The following is a 23,553-nucleotide window of genomic DNA, read 5'->3' as shown; positions in this document are numbered from 1 at the left end:
TTATATGTTCCCACCCCAGATTTACAGGAACAAATGCTCCTTTTTTCTTCTGCCGCCTCCTAAAACTAGTTTGAGTAGAAGGAAACAGGACTCTATCTCCCACGTGCTCTTAAACCCACAGCAATTTGCTCTTTGTTCCCCATCTGCACCTCAACCTACGTTTCTATACCTGTTCTCCAAAGACCTTCTCCTTGCTTATTCTAATGAGTTCTTTCCAGCCTTTATCCTACGAAATTTATTCCTAATGTTTGACTCCACCAAACACCCATTCTTTCTTAAAAATTTCCTACTTTTAATCATTCATTCGTTCAGCAAATACTAACTGAACTAATCTCAGAGCCAGGCATTGGCTCTGGGGTTGGGAAATCAACCACAAATAAGACTGATGAGGTCTTTGTTATTTGAAGGTCCTATTTCAACTGAGAAATACATCAGACAAATAAAACAAATTGGCAAATTAAGAAGGGTGGGTGTTTTTGCAATAGTTTGAAGGCTTCTGTAAGGAGGTGAGACCTGAAAGACAAGGAAAAGCCACTCAGTGAATCTAAGGCATATAGTGTTCTAGGAAAGTGCAAAGATTCTGAGGAGGACTGAGCCTGGTGTGACTCAGGAACAGAAAGGCCATTGTAGCTACAGAAGAAGGCCAGTGGTGGGAATGGCAGCAACATGAGGTCAGACACGTAGGCAGGGGCTAGCAGGGGTGGGTAAACTTTTTGACTCGAGGGCCACAATGGGTTCTTAAACTGGACCGAGGGCCGGAACAACAGCATGGATGGAGTGTTTGTGTGAACTAATATAAATTCAAAGTAAAGGAGCGGAGGGGAGAGCAAGAGAACCCTCCGCTCTTTTGGCTCTGCGGGCCAGATATGGCCCGCGGGCTGTAGTTTGCCTGCTAGACACATGTCCTGCTTCTACAGCTCTGCTCTGTAAGCTCATCAAGGCACCGTCTATTAAGCATCACACCCTTTGGTCAGCCCTTGACCCTGCTCTTTAGACTCCTCCTCAGTAACCTCTCAGTTCCTCTGTAAATTGGTCACTCAGCAGGTAGAATTAATTTCTTTTATTTGGTTCTCATATAAAACTCTGTTTGTTCTTTTATACCCAGTTGTTATGTACTTGCCAATTCTTCTATCAGTGTGGAAGCTTCTTGAGCATTGGAAGCTTGTCTTATTTATCTTCAGTGAAGACAAAAGCTTTCTTGTTTTTGTTTGTTTCATTTGGTTTGGTTTTTTGACAGATAAGTACAAAATAAATATTTTTTGTTTGTTTGTTTAATTGAATAAGTGAGTATATAGTTACAGAATGCTGCCCTAGCAAAATAAGAAAACAAAGACTAGTACTTTAAGCAAAGCATATACAATTAAGTCCATACACAAAAGAGGACATGATGAAAGGCAGTAGAATGTAATGTTTGAAAGCATGAAGTCTGGATCTAGACTTCTGCTGATTACTAACTGTGACCTTGGACAAATTACTTAACCTCTCATGCCTTTGTTTTCTCATGTGGAAAATGCACAAGTTGTAGGTCTCCCATAGGGTTATTTTTTTAGGTTGAATGAATTAATGCATGTGAAGCACTAGAAAAGAATAGTCAGAACTCCATAACTATTGGCTTTTCTTTATTTATTGATGGGCCGAAAAACTTTGTAGTACACATTGCTAGTAGTTCACAAATGGAGTGTACTTGATTTTTACTTGTGTCAAAAGCAGTCCTTCTTTGATTTTTAGAAAATTTTGAAATGCCCCCAAAATTCATTTCATTACAAATAGAATAACCATAGCCAAGAAACTAAGGGTTTGACTAACTGAATTATGGCCTTACTTAATTTACTTGATTTGTGGTTAGAACTACCATTGATGGCACAGAAAGGGAACAGAAAGCTTATGATTTTCCTTTGAGAAGATCATTAGTAAACTCTTCACTGTACATACCACTAACTGTGGTATTCCAAAAGAGCAAGCCAGGGGGGAAAGGTGTCTCTTAGAAACAGAGGGAACTGGGAAAACAAGAATAGACACAGACAACAGGGGGGGTGAGGGCATGAGTGGGGGGGTAAGGGGGTAATGGGGGAATAAGGACACATATGTAACACCTTAATCAATAAAGAAATTAAAAAAAAAGAATAGTCCTTTATAGGCAAAGCTCTGATGCATGCGTGCAAGCTTTGGGGCATTTTCTCAGATGAGTGAGAGGTTGCTTTTGAGCCTCTACACACTCACAATGAGCGCCACCCAACCCCAACATAATCAGTCACATGCACTGATTAGGTTAACTTGAAATATAAATATGATGATGAAACTAGACTTTTGGAGATTGTCTTATCATGGATTCCAGCTCTCTGCACAAGTTTGGGAATACCACAGTTCCTTGAGGATTTAATTAATTTCTCCCACAAACTACCAAGAGTATGGCAAATTAGTGGCTCAGAAAACAGTTGTTTTTTTGGTGTTTTAGTAGCCTCAACAGTCCACATAAGTGACAGCCACAGGAGCCATGACCTCTGATGAGTGCTGACCTGCTGAATGAAGCACCTTTTGCACCCTGTCCCCTGTTTATAAATTAGGGGCTGTCAATAGTGAGAAACCTTTCTAGGATGCTAAAGTCCCTTCAGAGTATTAAGCTCCGATTTTTAAGAGAGCATAGATAATGGCAGGGATCATTAAAATACCCCGAATAACACCCAGAAAAAATGTGACTCATCTTTCATGGATGAAACCTCATGGCTTATAATGAGCAGGCAGTGGGCAGATATTTTCTTGTTAGTATTTGTTGATTATTAAGGTTCTTTGCTGGTCACCAGTTTTTTGTTGTTTGCTTTATTTGTAAATATACTGTATGTAACAAGTTTTTGTCCTACACAACCATTCTACCTCTCTATAATTTTACAAAATGACATTGGATGAGATGGAATAAACATATTAGAAACAATGATTTGAGGACTCTAAATATCTCTAACTACATGATTTTATCTTTAAAAAGTTGGAGTGGTAGTTTGTTAGTTATATTTATATATGATTTCAAACTGAATCAATGAATATGAAAGAAATAATGACTCTATTTGTGAGCCTAACACCTAAAGTAGATGACAGATTATCAAAACATGATAATAAAGGAATAAATTCATAAAATGTCTTATTTTTGCATTAGAGACCACAGCTGGCTAGTCATTTTAAATTAATAGACTTTCTGGTTTTATATGCACATATTAAATGTAAAAGTTTTACTTTCTGCCTAAAACATGTAGGAATTTCTTTAAGATTTTAAAAAACATATATTAGAAACCAAACGCATATAAAAAAATTTAACCAGAAAACACCACCTCATCTATACTTAACCAAATAACTACAAAGCAAACATCCATATTAACCACCACCCAAAAAAATGCCTAAAAAGTAGAACATTTCCCAACAGCCCCCCAAATATCCATTTACCTCCTTATCCTTTATAATTATTACAAGCTCCCCCTGCCTAAAGGTAACCACTCTCCTAACTTTTATGGTATGCTCCTTGCTTTACTTTATGATTTTATCTTTGTCATTTCTGTACATATCTCTCAGCAGTGTAGAGTCATTTGCCTATTTTTGCCTTTTAATATAAATGAAACCTGTGTGTATATATGATTTGGGGGCTTGCTTTTTTCACTAGATATTACATTTCTAAGTTGGTCTGTGATGTTTGTTTGCATAATATTTCATCATAGAACCTACATCATGATTTATGTGTTTACTATTGATGAACATTTGGGCTGTTTCTAGTTTTCAAGAACTGATAGAGTCATAATACAATAATTAATGTTCATTATTATAAACCTGAGTGACCAAGAAATGGTACACTTGGATTTCATGTATTCCTATCTAAGAATAGAATTAGAGATTATTTGAATTAGAATGCATCTAAATGTGATATTTTTGAGGACTTAAGGGAATGAGTTTTAATACCAGAAAATTACTTGGAATATCCTAATAAAAATATATAATCACACTTAGTAACTGCACTGCATTGAACCGGGAAGCATAGGCTTGGAAGCTATATGTTGTTAATAGATTTTCCTGTCTTTTTATTTTTCTACTAGACGCCCAGTGCACAAAATTTTTGCATGGGGGTGGGAGATGGTGTCCCTCAGCCCAGCCTGCACCCTCTCCAATCTGGGACCCCTTGGGGGATGTCCAACTGCTGGTTTAGGCCCGATCCCTGTGGGCAGTTGGACATCCCTCTCACAATCCAGGACTGCTGGCTCCTAACTGGTCACCTGCCTGATTGCCCCTAATTGCTTCTCCCTGACAGCCTGATCATTTCCTAACTGCTCCCCTACCAGCCTGATTGACACCTAACTGCTCCCCTGCCAGCCTGATTGCCCCCAATTTTCCTCCCCTGCAGGCCTGATAGCCCCCAACTGTCCTCCCCTGCAGGCTTGATTGCCCCCAACTGCCCTCCCCTGCCTGCTTGATCATCCCCAACTACCCTCCCCTGCAGGCCTGGTCACCCCCAACTGCCCTCCCCTGCTGGCCTGATCTTGCCCCCAACTGCCCTCCCTTGCCAGTCTGATGGCCCCCAAGTAACCTCCCCTGCCGGCCTGGTTGTCCCTAACTACCCTCCCCTGCCAGCCTGATCACCCACAACTGCCCTCCCCTGCCGGCCATCTTGTAATGATGTGAGGGTGGCCATCTTGTGGTGGCCTTATTGTGATGACGTTGCACATGGCGCCACCTAGGCTTTTATTATATAGGATACAGAACATTATAGTACTAAGTTTCTTTCAGGCATGTTTTAAGGAATTATAATATGATTATAACTCTTTGACCATATCTGAATGAGATAACATAAATCTAATTATCTCAGTCTTAAAGTCATTTGTAGAGAATGTCACCTTATATGCTGCTAATAGCCTGTTAATATATAGCAGATAGAATGTTACACAGTGGTACAATGTAAGGAATATGCAATATACCATATAAAAAGGGGAATATTTTAAATATGTAACTCAGTCTATGAGTGAATGTCATGGCAAGGAAGGCAAATGAATCTTGGATAATACTCTAGCTTGCAAAAGTCATTAATTCACTCATCTATCAATTATTTAATAGGCACCATCTACATGTTAGATCACAGCAATACTAAGATGAGTGGACACAGCTTTTGCTCATGTAGATTTTGCTACAGACTTAAGGGGAATAGAGGCATATTAGATAAATATTGGCATATACAGAATGATTGGTGCTATGGCAGAGAAATATGCAATGGACAAAGAAGGGAAGCTCTCTCCCTGAGAAGATCAGGGAAGGCTTATAAAAGGAGAAGCCTAAACTGGGTCTTAATATATGGGTTGGAGTCCACCCAGGGCCCATCTCGCAATGCAGAAATTTTGCTGTCATTGCCATTACAAATACTTATTGAATGAGTGCTTGGTGGTGATAAAGGAATATTTAAGGAGAAATAAGGAAACCAATTGGGAAGTGCATAACATAGAATACAGGGCAACAGAAATAATATTTTAAAAATAGTTCATGTTTACTGAGAACTTATGTGTGCCAGGCACTGTGCTTAGCACTTGACATATGTTATGCCATGTGTTCCTCACATCAGTCCCATGAAAGATGTGCAACTAATGTCCCAGACATGTGACCTGTGCTCTGGAAGGGTTGATTCTCTGCAGTGCTGTCTTGAAATTCTTGATAATTCTGAACAAAGGGCACCACATTTTCATTTTACATCGTATCCCACAAATTATTTAGCCAATCCAGAGTGTCTCAACATTTTAGAATCAGAAACTGGGACCTCTAAGGAAAGTTACTTGCCCTAGACTACACAGGTATTAAGCGGAAAAGTCAGAACACCAACCTCATTCTTTGTGGTGATGATTTCTGTTGTCTCTTTTGTAGTCAGTGTTCAAGATAAATGAATAACCAAAGATCGAAGCAATTACAAATTAATTGGAGCTAGCATACTAAATCAGAAAGAAAAACACCAGCAGAGGAAAAGAAAAAACAGACTGAATAGTTAAAGAATGATTATTGTCAATGCTACCTTGACTTAAATGTGGAAATCCAAATTAAGTAATTAATAATTGGAAAACTTTTCCAAAGTAAATGGAACTTTGAATTTAAAGTCATTTTCCGGGGCGATTGCTCAGTCTTGGTCATCCAAAGTGCCATTGCAGGTTGACCAGCTCAGCTCTTTCTTGTTCAGTTATGCCCCCCAAAAAGAAAAAGGCCAAAATTTGTGGTGTTTAACAGTCCAGGGTAAGGAAGCCAATGGAGGCAGACATGCAACTCCTCCTTCCTAAGACTCCATCAGCATTTACTGTGCCTCAGACTGCATTAGGTTAAATACTGCAAACAAACCAGCTCAGGTAGAGGTTTTCCTTTAAGAAATCCTCATTTTTTTTCTTTGGAATATGGTAGTTTGTTCCTCTAACCCTGGGATAAGCTCCAAATTTTATTTATGCTTTATGTGTATTCAGCAAGTAGAAAGTAATGTGGTACATGGCCTATTCAGATTAAATGTGTAAAAGCTCTTCCATAGAACACTCTTCCCTAATGACTCATACGTCAAATTTCCATGAAGTTAAAAAATGATATTCTAGAACCGTGGTCGGCAAACTGCGGCTCGCGAGCCACATGCGGCTTTTTGGCCCCTTGAGTGTGGCTTTTCCACAAAATACCACGGCCTGGGCGAGTCTATTTTAAAGAAGTGGTGTTAGAAGAAGTTTAAGTTTAAAAAATTTGGCTCTCAAAAGAAATTTCAATCGTTGTACTGTTGATATTCGGCTCTGTTGACTAATGAGTTTGCCGACCACTGTTTCCTGATTTGCTCCTTCCCTTGGGGATGATGCCTTGAAATGTGTGCTTATGTTATTCCAAAGCACCTGTGGATTTCAGGGTCCAACTCAAGTGACCACAAAAGACCATGCTTATTGTATAAAGGACATGTTTTGTTAAGTATATCCATTACATGTTCTAAAAACAACATAATTCGCTTTTGATTTATTTCTCCAGCCTCCAAAAATATCAGATATACTTTAATGCTATTTTGTACAAATATGCACATCTGGAAACACTAAACAGCACCAGCAGTGTTTTAATGACCACATTCATGCCTGTGCTCTGCTGCGGGCAGAAGTTTAAGCCAGTATCTGACTGGCTTCCTCTGGTGAATGAGCAGGGTTCAGCTCCTAGGGCTTTTGGAGCCAGGACTGAGAGGGGGGCAAGGCTAGTTTGAGACCTTGGGGTAAGGGAACTTGTGTCAAAGGTCTGAGTGAAGGCAGAATGGGAATTGCGACAGATCAGAAGTGCCAAAAGCAGGTAGCTAGGACTGGATACAAAAAGGAAGAGCTGCCTGTGGGGACTGGTGAGACTCTACAGTCGGTTCTAGAAGGAAAGGCTGAAAAGATCCAAGACACCTGGAGACAGGGCGTGTCAACCTCCCCTCAATCTATGAATATTAAAAGGCATCACAGTCTAAGTTTTGTGGTATAAATTCCAGAGCTACAAGAACTCAAGGTTCAAAGACTGAACAATGAACAGTGATGAAGCTTGCAGAGAGAAGAGAATTTTCATGGCCCTTAGCAGTAGTGGGCTGCACATTAGAATCACTTGGGGAGCCTTTAAAAATCCGCATGCCCAAGTGGATCCCAGCCCAATTAAGCCAGAATCTCCGGAGGTGAGATCCAGGCATCTGCTTAACGTAAAGCTCCCCTGTGATTCTACTTGGCAGTGAGGCTGAGAGCCACTGGTTTCAAGCAAGTGGCACTGTTTATGTGTTTACCTGATTTATCCACTTATATATCATATGCATCATAACTCACAGATTAACCCCAGTTATACTTAAGTATATGTTGACCCTTGAACAACACATGTTTTTTTTTGATTTTTTTTAAATAAATCTTTATTCAGATTATTACAATTATTTCTCCTTTTTCCCCCCATAGCTCCCCTCCACCCATTTCCCACCCCACCTTCTGCCCTTCCCTCCCCCCCACTGTCCTCATCCATAGGTGTATGATTTTTGTCCATTCTCTTCATGAACCCCCCATGCCCCTTTCCCCCTGAGAATTATCAGTCCACTCCCTTTCTATGCCCCTGATTCTATTATATTCACCAGATTATTCTGTTCCTCAGGTTTTTAATTCACTTGATTTTTAGGTTCGCTTGTTGATAGATATGTATTTGTTGTTCATAATTTTTCTCTTTACTTTTTTCTTCTTCCTCTTCTTTAAGAATACCTTTCAGCATTTCATATAATACTGGTTTGGTGGTGATGAACTCCTTCAGCTTTTTCTTATCTGTGAAGCTCTTTATCTGCCCTTCAATTCTGAATGATAGCTTTGCTGGGTAGAGTAATCTTGGTTGTAGGTTCTTGCTATTCATCACATTGAAAATTTCTTGCCACTCCCGTCTGGCCTGCATAGTTTCTGTTGAGAAGTCAGCTGACAGTCGTATGGGTGCTCCCTTGTAGGTAATTAACTGTTTTTCTCTTGCTGCTTTTAATATTCTCTCTTTGTCTTTTGCTCTTGGCATTTTAATTATGATGTGTCTTGGTGTGGTCCTCTTTGGATTCCTTTTGTTTGGGGTTCTGTGGGCTTCCTGGGCTTGTAAGTCTATTTCTTTCACCAGGTGGGGGAAGTTTTCGGTCATTATTTCTTCAAATAGGTTTTCAGTATCTTGCTCTCTCTCTTCTTCTGGCACCCCCATAATTCTGATGTTGGTACGCTTGAAGTTGTCCCAGAGTCTTCTTACATTATCTTCAACTTTTTGGATTTTTTTTTTTGCTTTTTGCTTTTTCGGTTGAGTGTTTTTTGCTTCTTTGTATTTCAATTCTTTGACTTGATTCTTGGGTTCCTCTATTCTGTTTCTGGGTCTCTGTATAATATTTTTTATTTCAGTCAGTGTATGTTTAATTTCTAGTTGGTCCTTTTTCATATCTTCGAGGGTCTCGTTATATTTATCGGCCTTTTCTAGGATATTCTTAAAAAGTCTTATAACCGTGGTTTTGAATTCTATATCCAGTCGTTTGTTTTCCTCCATTTCTTTCGTTTGTGATCTGATTCTTTGACCCCGCATTTTCACTGATTCCCTGAGTTGGTAAGGTAGATATTTGTGCTAGGTTTCCAATATGGCCCAGTGGGTCTGCTTCCCCAGTTAACCTGAGGTGGACACTCTTGGTGCACCCGTTTGTGGACTGTGTGTACAGCCTTGTTGTAATTAAGTCTTTATTGTTGTTGGTATCACTGGGAAGAATTGACCTCCAGGCCAGTTGGCTGTAAGGATCAGCTGTGTCTATGCTGGGAGAAGTTCGGTGCTGGAGACAGCCTTATAGGATTAGACTTGCCAAATTGCAATAGCTTCTGTGCTCAGCTAGGATGGGGTGGAGTCTCAGTCTTGGCTTCCTGTCAGCCTTGCCCTTGCGCGCATGTGCGCTTTCAGTCCTCCGCCTTCCCCAGCTCGAGTCTCCGCCTGAGAGTCCAGACTGCCCCCACAAGAGCGTGGGTCCCCAGGGGCTCGCCTGGAACTGGGGTTCACTGCAGTCAGAACTGGGGCTGAGTGCCGTCAGGAGCCTCTGACTCCCTTTCACTAAGGGAAAGCCTGTGGCAACCTCCACAGCCTTTGTGCTCACTGGCACGCGCGTGCGCGCTTTCAGTCCTCCGCCTTCCCCGGCTCCCGAGTCTCCGCCTGAGAGTCCAGACTCCCCCCACAAGAGCGTGGGTCCCCAGGGGCTCGCCTGGAACTGGGGTTCACTGCAGTCCGAACAGGGGCTCAGTGCAGTCAGAATCCTCTGACTCCCTTCCACTAGGGAAAGCCTGTGGCAACTTCCGCACCCTTTGTGCACACTGGCGCGCGCGCGCGTGCGCACTTTCAGTCCTCCGCCTTCCCCGGCTCCCGAGTCTCCGCCTGAGAGTCCAGACTCCCCCCACAAGAGCGTGGGTCCCCAGGGGCTCGCCTGGAACTGGGGTTCACTGCAGTCCGAACTGGGGCTCAGTGCAGTCAGAATCCTCTGACTCCCTTCCACTAGGGAAAGCCTGTGGCAACCTCCGCAGCCTTTGTGCGCACTGGCCCGGGTGCGCCTTCAGACTTCAGCCTTTCCCAGCTCGAGTCTCCGCCCGAGAGTCCAGACTCCCCCCCGTAAGAGCGTGGGTCCCCAGAGGTTCGCCCGGAACTGGGGTTCAGTGCAGTCAGAACTGGGGTTCAGTGCGGTCAGAGGCTTCCTTCCCCCTTCCGCCAGAGAAAGTCAGCCAGGCTCCCAGCCGCCCTTCCTCTCTGCGCACACAAAGCCCCTTTGCTGTACCTCCAATTCTCTGTGAGCTTTCCTCTTTCCCTCTAGTTGTAGAATTTTCACTCAGCCAGCTTTCCTGTGGTTCTGGATGGTGTCCGTTCTGTCTTTTAGTTGTAGTTTTGAAATTGTTGTGCGAGGCAGCAGTTTAGGTGTTTACCTATGCCGCCATCTTGGTTTCTGAACAACACATGTTTAAACTGCTTGGGTCCACTTATTAATGGTTGGTTTGTTTTTTCAAAAAAATATTATACATGTATTGTCTCCTCCTTAGTATTTTTTTTTAACATTTTCTTTTCTCTAGATTACTATACTGTAATAATACAGCATATGCTATGTATAACATACAAAATATATGTTAACTGTTTATGTTATTGGTAAGGCTTTGGTTAACAGTAGGCTATTAAGTTTTGGGGGAGTCAAAAGTTATATGTGGATTTTTGACTGTGTGATGGATTGGTGTCCCTAATCCCCACGTTGTTCAAGAGTCATCTGTACTTATACTTAAATTACAATTGTCTAGTTGTACACACATACACTTAAAGAGTTCTGCTTACCAGGTCTCAATGCACATCATCAAACCCAGGCCCCACTATAACCAACAGCTTAGACTGTCAACCTAATTTAAAAACCACTATGGAATAGCAGGACTTTTATTCCAAAGAGATTACTTACATTGAAATAGATTTGGGGCCCAACCTATTATCAAGGGTTGGCTGCAGGCCTCCTGACCTATTTGTATGGACCAAATCCTAAGTCAGATATTTGTAGATGATTTCATTTTATATTTAGGTAGTAAAGGAGACAAAACCTTTATGTCTCCCAAATATTTGTTCTGGAGATAACTCCAGTTTTTCACTTGATACTCAGAATAATTTTGAGCTTGCAGATCTGAGAAGGTCTCGAGGTCCTCTGACCACACTTAGAGAACTGCTGTCCTGGGGAATGCGCGTGGTGAGAGAAGTTAGAGCTGCAGATCCACAGGAGTATGTACCTTGCAGTTTTCACTTGTAGTTAAAATCTGCTCCGTCCTCAACTTTCGAGGATTTCATTTTTATTAACTGCCTCCCTAATCCCTTCTTCAACCAGCTGTGGTACATGGCCTATTCAGATTAAATGTGTATATTTGGGGCCACGTAAGATAAATACTATTGGTGTGAATGCACAACTATATCACAAAAAAGAATGATGAACACTCAGAAAAATATGCCCTTCCAAGTAAAGTGCTAAGCACTTTTAAAATACGAATAAGGGTTATATTCCAAAGTTCCTCAAACAATAAAGGAGATTTTTTTTTAAAAGCAGATGATGAATTATGCCTATAGTGTTTTTAATATGTTGTTGTGAATATATTTTTTTCTTAGCATTAGTACTCTTAATAAAATTAGTGTGGTGGGAGGCATAAGCTTTAAAAAATGTCAGTGTTTATAGTCAAAATCAAGGAGTAAACAATTACATTTTTGTGATTTACAGTATATTTACATCTAGATAATAGGAGTAATTTCACTACTTCATTGGAGAAATTAGTAAAATGAAATTACATAGTAAGAACCATTACATTTTAACTCATGGTCTTATTTTTAGCAGTCCTATGTACTTTTTTTGTAGTACCTCTATCCCAGATTTATTTTATTCTATAGTATTGAATTTATAAATTCATGTTTTCAAAACTTAGAAGTTCATTAGAGAGTAGAGAAGTGGTTGTTGGCAGGGGTGAGGGATGGGGAAGCGGAGAGAGTTTGGTAAAAGAGTACAGACTTTCAGCTATAAGATGAATAAGGTCTGAGGATCTAGTGTGCAGCAGAATGACCATAGTTGACAATACTATTGTATAATTAAAATTTGCTAAGAGAATAGAACTTAAATGGCCTCACACACACAAAAAGAAAATAATGGTAAAAAAAAAAAGATTAATATGTGAGATGATAGATGTGTTAATTAATCAGATGGGGAGAATCCTTTTATAATGTATGCATATGTCAATTCACCATGATGTATACTTTAAATATCTTACAATTTTATATGTCAGTTATACCTTAATAAAACTGAAAGATGTTTTAAATACTTAGAAGTTCTTTTTAAAGATAACACAAATGAATCATAAAAATCACATTCATTATTTAACACTTAAAATGTTTGTCAGACTTAATATAGGTATACATTATATAATCAAACACAAATGCAGCCAGATATCAGATAGACTCCTTCTAGGATTTACTATGTCAACAAGCTTTAGTTTACATAAGAATTAGGTAAAAATTCAGTTAATCAAACAAGTACCAGTTATCTTGACCAATTTTTTTAACCCGAATTAATTGTGAATATCAGAGAGATTATAATTGGTAGCTCTCACTGATGAAGACTATTCCATAGTCTTTTTCCTTCAGCACGTTTAATAGAATAACAATGTTACATGAGGATGTCAAGTACAGCATAGGGAATATAGGCAATAATGTTGTAATAACTCGGTATGGTGCCAGATGGGTACTAGACTTATCAGGGGGATTACTCTGTAAGTTCGGTAAATGTCTAATTTTTTATGTTGTACACCTGAAATTATAATATTGTATGTCAACTGTAATTGAAAAATTTTTTTTAAATTTAAAAGAATAACAGTTTCAGTGATAGGACTAAGTCAGTAGCCTTTCTCTAGACCAGTGGTCGGCAAACTGCGGCTCTCGAGCCTCATGCGGCTCACGAGCCGCGGTTTGCTGCTCTGTTGACTAATGAGTTTGCCAACCACTGCTTTAGACTGTTTGAACAACTTTTGTTTACATATGAGTATTCTGAAGCTCAGGCATACCCAGTAGCTTAACCAGTTAGTTAATGGCAACACAGCCAGGACTAACTCAGTTCTCCTAACTCTAAGGCTAGTGTACTTTTCACTTCCATGAATGGACTTCCAGGTTTTGCTGGACCATGGGCCAGATCATACTACTCTAAAAGCAGCAAGAGGTCCTTAAAGCTGAAACTAGCATGTGGGCAAGCCATAGGTTCTACACTCAGTTTTATGGGAAGGCAAACATGACCAATAAATCAATAAGGTAACTTCAACTACCGCCGCCTGCTATACAGAAAATGAAATAGGGAATGGTGAGGAAGAGCAGTTCCACCTTGGAGTGGAGGCCCCGGGCTCCTTTGGGAGAGGAGTTTGCAAGTGAGACCTGATTGATGTAGAACAGAGGCGCCATGTGAGTGTCTCCAGGGCAGTGCTCCAAGCACATGAAGATCAAGTTCAGAGGCCTGACCTAGAAATGCACTTGGCATGGCCTGGGGACAGAAAGAAGGCCAGGGTGGCTGCAGTGTGGCAATGACGGGGCAGAGTAAAGGGACATGAAGTCCGAGATGTGACCAAGAGTCAGTTCTCACTAGACACTGCAGGCACAGTTATTTCAGTCGCAGTGAGAATCTGTTAGAGGATTTTAGGCAACAGAGTGTTGAAGCGAATCTGTGCTTTAAGAAGGACCAGGCTGGCTGTTCTGCGGAGGCTGGGCAGCAGCCATGAGATGACTTAGGAGCTCTTGCTAAAGAGGTCTTGGGCGAGGTGGCCAAGGTTGCAGCGTGTGTGGACAGGACTTGCTGATGGCTTTCATCAGTAGGATGGAGTGCTATTCACTATCATGTTCAAGACGTGGGCGTGGGGAGAGGATCAGGAGTCCCTTGAGAAGCATGTAACATGTAAGCAGGACATCAGCAATCCATGGCGAGCTGTCTAGTGGGCATTACACACGAGAGCCTGGAACTCAGAGGCCTACAATATTCAGGACCACTTCACAGAAACTGAGAATTGGGAATATTATTCCCTTAGCACAGAGGAGAAGTGAAAATGCAAGAGGAAACCCTAAAATAGCAGGATACAAAAGGGCCAGGAGAAGAGGATTGGGAAATTGGAGTAGAATCTCAAAAACAGTGCAAAAAACCCAGCACTTTATGTAACCACCCTAGTCCCCAGCACACACCTCATTCTGAATAATTCAGTGGTCTTTGTATTAAGGGGAAATATTGAAACATTAAACATAATGCATTGAATTTCATAGATTCGTATAACTACTATAGGAAATAATCAGCAGTTTTCTTTAAATATTAACTCTAGAAAGACATCTAATGTTATAGAAAGTTTTGCTATGTTAGATGCAAGTTGCCGGTACCAAAAAATTACACACAATGCCTTTCAGAGTGAAACTGACCATTGAACAGATCCATGGGGGCCCAGAGAGATTAAAGGAGCCCCTAAAACACCTTCTCCTCTTATTTTTCCTAGAACGGTTTGAGTGGCAACTTCGATGTAGATAAAATTACTGGGGTTTTTTTTTCATTAATAATAATACTCAAGGCTTTTTTCACATATATCTTATCTAATGATGGGGAACAGGGGATGGTAGAGGAGACACTCCCTTGCAGTTCTTGCATTTGGTTGGTTGTCATGTTTGAAATTAACAAATTGTCTCAAAAAGGAAGTTGTTCGGGGAGTATAAGTTCTTTAACTAACGATGAAGTGCATAATGTGTGAAAAAGGACAGCTAGTTTATCAAGGAGAGAAGAAGGGCAAAAAGCTAACTGAGTTCTCTCCCCAATGCCAAAACTTTTATGAAATAAAAGAGGGGGGTTCATTTATTTGAATCTTTTATTGAAGATTCTCTCTCCACCCCTACAGCTGGATGAACTGGGGGCAGGGTTACTATGGGCTGCTGAGGGGAATAAAATCTGAGAAAGAAAATTCAGTAGTACAACTATTTGGGTTAAATAGGACAGTTTTGAGACATAATTGCTTTGCTCTTTCCTGTCAGTAGCGATAGTTCTGTTGAAATTGTTGTCACATAAAATAAAATACAAATAAATTTATTAGTGACATATTAGGTGAAAAGAAAACCCAGTTGTGGATATGACTCTTTTCCTTTAGTTTTGAGGGGGTTGCTGCTGTTTTTACTATGGTATTTGAAATTGTTTCCGATATTTATTTTTTGAGAAAGCAATGTGTTTGGCTGTTATTTACCCAAAACATGTGTGAGGCTTCCAGTGTGCACGCGCGCTGGAGTTTTGTTTTGCTGCTGTGGTTCACTGTCTGGCTAGGGCATGCCACGATGACCCAGACTTAGACAAATATCACGGCCTCGTGTAATCAAAGACGACACTATTGTGGCATACGCTCTACACCCGGGTGTAATCAAGGGAACTTCACAGTCCTTGCGGGTTAGAGAAACAGTCTGGGCTTTGAAGTCTGGAGTGACCACTTAGAATGTGTGACCTTCAAAATTCTGCTTTTTAAAAAATCTCCTGGCAACATAACATATTTATACTTTGGCCACCACCTCCTGGAGCAGAAAGATCTGCTGCTGTTTTAAAGATTAAAACAACAAATGGGAAGATTGACTCAGACTGGGGACTGGGGATTTCTGGAACTGTCGTCCCTGCCTTCTGTGTATGCAGGCAAATAATAACAATTCTGAATACAAATAGAATAATGAAAAGAACCTTCTCTGGCAGACTACTGAGCGTGCATGTTTAGTTATAAAAATAGCACTCCAGGAATTCTCTGGTTATATTGTCATTTTCATTAAGCCTTTTTCACAGTTTTGCAGAGACAACATGGAGCTGGGGGGTGGGGCAGGGGAAGGATACTGGAAACAAGCTAAGGCCAAATATTTGTGATGCGAATGCAGGTGGGGACTGCAGAAACCTCAGGCCCTCCACCTGACATCCGATGCCAGGCCACCCCAGTGTGTCTGAGGGCTCCTCCTGTAGAGCATGAGAATAACCAGGCACGTGGCAGCGCTCCCAGGGGTCTGCTCCTGAGATCCCCCGAACTCACAGTGTCCAGTTCTCCTGCCCCCACTCCTTTACTGCTCCAGTCCCAGGTGTGATTTGAATTTCACATTGTGTCATCTTGTGTTATAATTTAAGTACTGCACATCGATAGCTTTGATATAAAAGGCACGTTCAAGGGTTTCAAATTGAGCGCTATTGACATGTTGAGCTCCATAACGCTTTGTGGTGGGGGGCGGTCCCGAGCATTGTCTCAAAAAGGAAGTTGTTCGGGTAGTATAAGTTCTTTAACTAATGATGAAGTGCATAATATGTGAAAAAGGACAGCTAGTTTATCAAGGAGAGAAGAAGGGCAAAAAGCTAACTGAGTTCTCTCCCCAATGCCAAAACTTTTATGAAATAAAAGAGGGAGGTTCATTTATTTGAATCTTTTATTGAAGATTCTCTCTCCACCCCTACAGCTGGATGAACTGGGGGCAGGGTTACTATGGGCTATGGAGCTGCATCCCTGACCTCTACCCACTACAGGCTAGTCAGTCACCTCCCCGTCCCCGTATGGCAATCAAAACATGTCTCTGGACATTGCTAAATGTTGTCTGTGAACAAATTCACCCCCTCCCCCTTGGGAACTACTGGGTTATGGCATTGAAAACTAACATTTATTTGACATCTTGGATGTGCCAGATGTGAGCTAGATGTTTTATGTAATCCCAACAATCATCCTTTGAAGTCTTAGCCCGTTTTTATAGATTAGGAACCTGAGAGATGGCAAGGGTAAGTGTTGTTTTTTGTTTTGTTTTTGGTTCTTTATTTTCAAATTCTCAATGGTGGAAATGCATTCTAAACCGAGAAATTATCTTATACTTAGGAAAAACAGGGGAAAAGTGGTATTCTAAATCTATTTGTTCTATAATATGGCTCTGGATTTTAGACAGTCCCTCAGTTATAAACACCTAACTTGAAAATTTGCCGAAAGTATGGAAAGCCCCCCAAAAAACACCATTGCATATTGAAATACCCACCTAAATTAAGGTTGCCTTCCTCTCTCTATTCTGTTAACACCGACTGGGGAGGGACCATATTGTCTTAGAATTGTCATTTCTTCCGGCTTCGGGCATGATAAACTATCTTGCATCCAAAATCTACCATTTCCTTTCCTGCATGTACCTCAGTTCCTCTTCCTGTTTTTCATTCTCAATAGTTCACTCATCATTGATCCTGCACGTCTCCCTCAATCCCTCTTTTCCATCTTTTCTCTTCATGCTCTTCCCAGGGACCTCATGAAGATACCCTTCCATCCCATTTGAAAGCAAGAAAAAATCCTAATGTGTAAAAAGAATGATGTTCTTGTGACAAGACAATAGTGTTTAGTATTAGAGTTTATAGGAGCTTGGAAGTGCTTTACATTCCTGTGTGGTCTGTTCAGAATTTCCATCCTCATCCTCCTCTTCTTCAAATCCCAATTGTTTTTTGCTTGACTGAAATCCACATTAGTTAACATTTTCCCATTGCAAGTATATTTTCGTAACATTACAAATTAATGTGGGCTAGATTTGGAAAGCTACTAATCCTATATGTCATCTTCAGAAAAGAAACTATGTTTCGAATTGAAAACTGGTGTCCAAGTATAATTTTTCATAAGTTTCAGAGCATTTCTCCCAAATATAAGTAGAATAAATATGTGCTAAAGGTTTTTGTCATTCATTGAGGAAACCGGCAGGATGGTACAGTCAGTTTAAAAGATTATGGGAGGGACATAAGTATTTATAGTCACTGAAAGAAAGAACACTGGGCTCAGATTGTTAACTTGAATACAGACCTAGTTAAGGCTCTATAGGACATAAAACAATAATTTGGGCGGTTGTCTTTTATATAAGAGAGAAATCAATAGCATTTCTGTTAGACAAATTCATTTCTAATTAATTTTCATTTTACCAGTTTTCTGCAAGTTAATATCCACTCTCATAAAGATATGAAATAGTCTGATGTGTAGCAGTGAGTTAGACAAAAGTTTCTAATTTCTCTAGAAATTAGATAATCCTTGGTTGCCTTTTAGGTACTTAAGAAAACTTTTTTGAGGTTGAAAAGTAAAATAAACCTATTGTAGAAAGTTCAAAATAATTTTTTTAAAGGACAGGAAAAAACACACACCCTCAAACCACTACCCAGATGCAACCACTATAAATAAAATTTATATGTTTCCTTACAAGCTTTTTCTAAATATTTTTAACAGTGGAATGATTGATGTGAAAAAAATTGTCAGGGCACTTTTTTCCCCCTTTACTTACTGTCATATATCATATTTATTTTGTTATACAATGAAAGTGTCCCATAAACATTTTAATGTCTATATAATGAAAGGCATTTTGTATCATGATTCTTTTCAGTATTTTTCCTAACGTTAAAATTATTTGTTTACTGTAACCCCCAGTGTTGCTCGGACCATCCTGGACCAACCCTCCTGTGTACTCATGTGAGGGTTTCTCTGCCTATATATTAAGGAATGGGAGTCAATCACCTTCACTACTTTCTGCTAAATCTCTAACGTGGCTGTACCAATTTCTACCTCCACCAGCGATGCATGCAAGTCTGGTTCCTCTACACCAAACCTTTCCTGTGAGGGACCAGAGAGGAGACAGTCAAACCTGGGTGAACTACGTAGTCCCTGTCACAACCATACAACTCTGCTGTTGTAACAAAAAGACAGCCATAGACGAATCATCAGGGACTGGAGAATGTTCACTTAAAGACACTAAATGTGAACTTCAGATAATTTTCGTGTCTCGCAACATACAGTTCTACCATTTAAAAATGTAAAATACATTCTTAGCTTGCAAAACAGATTTCTGGCTGGAGTTGGCCCTGGGGTCAGACTTTGCCAGCCCCTGCTTGCCGTCCTCACTGAGACCTGGTATTTTTCAAATATATAGATGTTTCCACTCTACTAAGTGTGAAATGGTCAATTCTGATTTTAATTTGGATTTCGGATTAGTACTGAAGTCAAGCATTTTATCATGTTCATTGGACACTAAGGTTTTTCTCTTCAATGATTTACCTATTTTGTGTGTTTTTTCCTTATCCCTTTAGATTTATTTATAGACTTACAGGAGTTCTTCCTATTTTCTGGCTAATAATCCTTTGTCCCATGCTTTGCAAGTGTTCTCAGAGTGTCGTGGTCATCACTTCACTTGTTAAAGATGTCTTTTGAGGAAGTTATTTTTAATTAAAATGAAATTCATCCAAGTGATACTTATTTGACTTTGTGAAAAAAAATTATATTTTTCATACACACTGTAAAAGGTGACTGCAAAAGGCGACCGTTGTTCTATGTAAAAGAGGAACTCTTCTTTGGATAAGAGAGGAATGCTCTCACTTTTATTCCAGACTCCTTTTCAGTCCAGTGGTTTCCTTGAATGCAAACAGCTGGCCAGTTGTGCAGCCTGTTGTTCTATAGTGGTGGCCAGCGCTGCTGGAAGGCTTGCATCTGATATTAACGAAATGTTACTCTGCATGCACGAGTTTGCAAGCCAGCTCTTCCAAGCCAGCTGACGTCATTCCAAGCACAAAAAGACCCTCCCCTTTGCACTTGTTAATTGACGGATGGGCTCCTCTGCCTGCCTGAGTGGTTCTGGAACTGAGAGAAAGGTTGTCATCTAAAAAACTTTACAAAGTCCCACTGGCTCAGACCGCACACCCCAAGCCAGCAAGGAAAAGGAAGGCAGTTGATATGCAGGTCAGCAAAGCAAGACTTGGCTGTCTTGAGCTTTTTCACTGAGTTCTTGCTCCTCTGAAGGCTGTTTCCTCTGGAGAGTGGAGCTGGGCTGGCATGCTTGACAGACGCCTCAGGTCTTCTCAAACTAAGTGCATTATTTCTTGGGTAAGCATTTGGGCAGAGAGAGGCAGGTCAGATGCGTGGCCTGGTTTAGAGTCAACAGGAATGTACTGAATTGTTAATGAACTCAAGCTAAAATCACCTTAGTTGTTTTATTTATTTACTTTTTTAGAGTTGTCCTTATCAGAAATGTAATCAATCACAGTGTTATTGTGGAAATGTTCAGGTGGTTTAAGCAAGTAGAATGTAACTCCGGTTTTAAACTGTATCTTATTGAGATTAATTTAGTGGCTGGGGAGAGAAGGGACAGGAGAGAAAGTGAAAAATGAACATGCTTTTCCAGCTGTAGGCAGTCACTTGCATTGTGGAGCATGCTGACAGCCTCGCCACTGAGCTCTTTGGCTTCTGATGCCTTCCTATATAAATTAGGATGATTTGACTTCCTGTATTACTGCAAATTAAGATTTGATTGCTGTTTGTCATGTTGATATTTTTGATTTAATTTTTTAAATTTAATCAAATGTTTAAAATACATAAGCACAAAGCTTTACAACACAATTAGATGTTTGGGTATTTGGATTTGGTTTGGAACTTTAAAGAAAAAATCATATCATTACTGGTGTCCTTCTTTGGAAAGAAGGCTTTGGAAAAAATTAATAATTCTAAAACCCAAATGTAAACTGTAGCCTCCAAAAATTATAACGTTAGAAATATCTATGCTAATAGGACACAAAAGTATTTTAAAATCAATAAAGTACAACTTGTTTAAAAATTCTTTCCAGGTTACCTCTTTTGTTTCCAGCTATTCCAACCTACACTAAACTTAGTTTAACGGAGAGAAAAATACTTGCTAAGAAATATATGTCTGGCAGTCATTTGTTCTTTGTGGTATCATATAGCGCAGTCAGTAAACTGTGAGAAGCCTTGCTTAATCTATATGTGATTTCAATGACCTTTTGTTACACTTCATTTTAAATTTTCTGAAAATAGAATTCTCCTTGCTTGTGTTATCCCCATTAAATTTTGTACACCACAGTTTTAAATTTCTTTAGGCTCTGACCAGGCTGGCAATATATACACTAATTATAAAAGATATCTGGGTATTAAATACTTCACCCAAATTTCTGAGCTTTTCAAATTCCACTCACATTTAATTCAGAAATTGTTCAGTACTTGTTTGTTTTGAAAGATATCTGGAATTATCACTTCCTATAAACTGGCCTGCTTTCTAAGAACATTATCAGATATGAAATAGCTGCTATAGTTGTTCCTGAAGAGGAATTCCATTATGAATTAGGAAAACGCATAATCCAAAACCCAAATTGCCAACTACATTCCACTGATCATTTTGACTATTATCAGTGGTGAAATTGGGCTCACCACTGTCACCATTATTTAATTGGAATGTCAGTCTATATCATTCTAAAATAGTTATCCTACAGTTGCTTTCAGTTTTGTCTTGAAGTATTATGGATGGGGAATCTGCACAGGGATGTTTTATCCTTTTAAGCTACCTCCTCTTTGTCAACCCTAGAGTTTTTATTTCTTATGGCCTCATTTTAACTAATATCTGTGTTTGATTAGGGTTGATAAATACATGAATTTTTGCTTTAATGCTTAAGTTTTAAAATAAGTCTTTATAAACACTTTTTTCTATTTCCATTTAACAATTCCATGTAGTTATTCTCAAATAATGATCGAAACTTTTCTTTCAATCTGGACAATAATATAAATGGAGAGAAAAAATACATATGTGATTATGTATTTGTATATATATATATGAATTATGGAATAACTTTTTAGAATGCTGAATAAACTACATGTTTTTTATTTTATCTAATCAAGTATAATTTCAGTTTTCATGTCAGTTATATTTTTTAAAGTCACTACAAATCCCAAATGCATAAAAGCACATTTAGAAATTATACATTTTATTCTCATTCTTACATTAAAATGAAGTTAATAAACCAATGTAATTTGTTATATACTTCCTCACTGCCAAAGGCAAAATAATATGACTCTGACTAGTATTGTGTACACTTTTCAGCATTCTGTGAATTCTGGTATTTCTACATTGTAAGTTGCTTGAACATAATATCCTTTATGACTGTAATTGTGTGCCATTACTCTTAGACCGAGGTGGTCACTTCCTCTATCTCATTTTCTCCTTTCCTCCAAATTAAAATAATCTTTTCGATTTATGCAGGTATTTTTATTTATTTAACATTTTACCTGTAATTTTGGGGTCTTTTTCTGACAGTGGTTAAAAGCAAACATTTGGACCCAGTTAGACCTGACTTTGAGTACTACACTATCCCCTTAATAACTGTGATTTGGCAAGTTTTGGTTTCTCCGAGCCTTCGTTTCATCATCTGTGAAATTAGGAAGAATAATACCTTTCAAGTTATTTGTGAGCATATTTATCGCAGTGCATAGTGCTCAACATGGTGCCTACCGTTGAATCACATACTTACTTACATTTTCTGCGATGACTAGTAACGAAAAAACTAGACTGAGATCCCAAACCATGTTATCTGGGAGAGGCAGCAGGGAAAGTTCTGAGTTGTTTTTTATTTGCATATTGGAGGAAAGATGGAAAGATTAAAGTACTGAACAGCCCTGTGAAGTGGGACTCCTAATTGGATATCTGTGGATCCTGCGGCAAAGGGCTAGGCAAGTATAAACCCTCGGAAACTATGTGCAAATATTCATCTCAGTATAAGAACAAACATCTTCTAGCTCCAGCATGTCAAACTCACAGCAGGCGGGCCACTTGATGGCTGCGAGTTTGACATGCTTGCTGTAGCTTCTGCAAGTTCACAAAGTGGTCCCCAATTCCCAAATGATAAAGAACCAAAGCTCCTGGATGGGAATAAGCTGCGAGAACAGAAAAGATGATGGAAGTTAAATACTCTAAGAAGTCTAGTAATCTTTGAATTATTCTTCCTTTCTCATTACCTTTAAATTGCCACATCAGTTTAGAAAAAAGGGATGTGAACATGTGCCTGTGTATTCCCATATATTATAAAACAAGTAATGCTTTAAGGCTACAGGGTCCTGCATGGTTTTCTGGGTATAATTTGTGTTAAATGGAAGTATAGTGTCAAAAAGGCCTGGAGGCTGATGTATGTATGCAGGGATACTTTACAGGAGGCACACAGCAATACTAGCCTTACCAGCTGCAGATACCAGAGTGTTTGATGTCACGTTGCCCTCCCTCCTCCCCCATAAAGCAATCCTTTAATGAAAATAAAAATTTTGTGCAATCCCAACAGAGATTTGCAACATAATTTTTTTATTGTTAAATTTGAAGAAAGAAAACTTTGAAAGCTTTACATGTCAAAGTCATTAATTAAAAGTTATTGTCATTAAAAATAGAAGAAGCATTAAAGGAAATGTCTGTGGGAATGCCCCATACTTTCACTGCTTTTTGTCAAATATTTGTATTCTGGAAACTTATCAATACATTCCAGTCGTTTCCAACCAGCACATATATATATATATATATATAATATTCTGGATTCTACCTTTTTCCTTCAACTATATCTCGAGGTCACTTTTTAAGCACAGAATGATATGGCATTGTGTGGATTTACCATAGCTTGTCCAAATAAAAATGGTCGTTTATTGTTGGACTGTTAGTTAATTCTGTAATTTTGTTTTTATAGATAAATAGATGGCATACAAATGT

General features: G+C 39.4%; 1 protein-coding gene across 10 annotated transcripts in view; it reads left to right on the top strand.

Annotated features, from left to right (window-relative positions):
* The window catches only part of CACNB2 (calcium voltage-gated channel auxiliary subunit beta 2), a gene marked incomplete at its 5' end in the record, with an annotated part of 387,111 nt that overhangs the window by 187,509 nt on the left and 176,049 nt on the right, over nt 1–23,553 (top strand). The window contains one exon of one of the 10 annotated variants that reach the window (XM_080640724.1): nt 19,857–19,907. The exons of the other annotated variants lie outside the window; for them this stretch is intronic. Coding sequence (XP_080496850.1) covers nt 19,857–19,907 — 51 coding nt within the window. Of the gene's footprint in view, nt 1–19,856; nt 19,908–23,553 lie in introns of those variants that run through there. 10 annotated transcript variants of the gene reach the window in all.

The sequence above is a fragment of the Plecotus auritus genome, assembly GCF_963455305.1.
Source record: "Plecotus auritus genome assembly, chromosome: 1".
NCBI lineage: Eukaryota > Metazoa > Chordata > Mammalia > Chiroptera > Vespertilionidae > Plecotus > Plecotus auritus.
The sequence above is the reverse complement of the archived record's forward strand: the minus strand, read 5'-3'. Positions and strand labels throughout refer to the sequence as shown.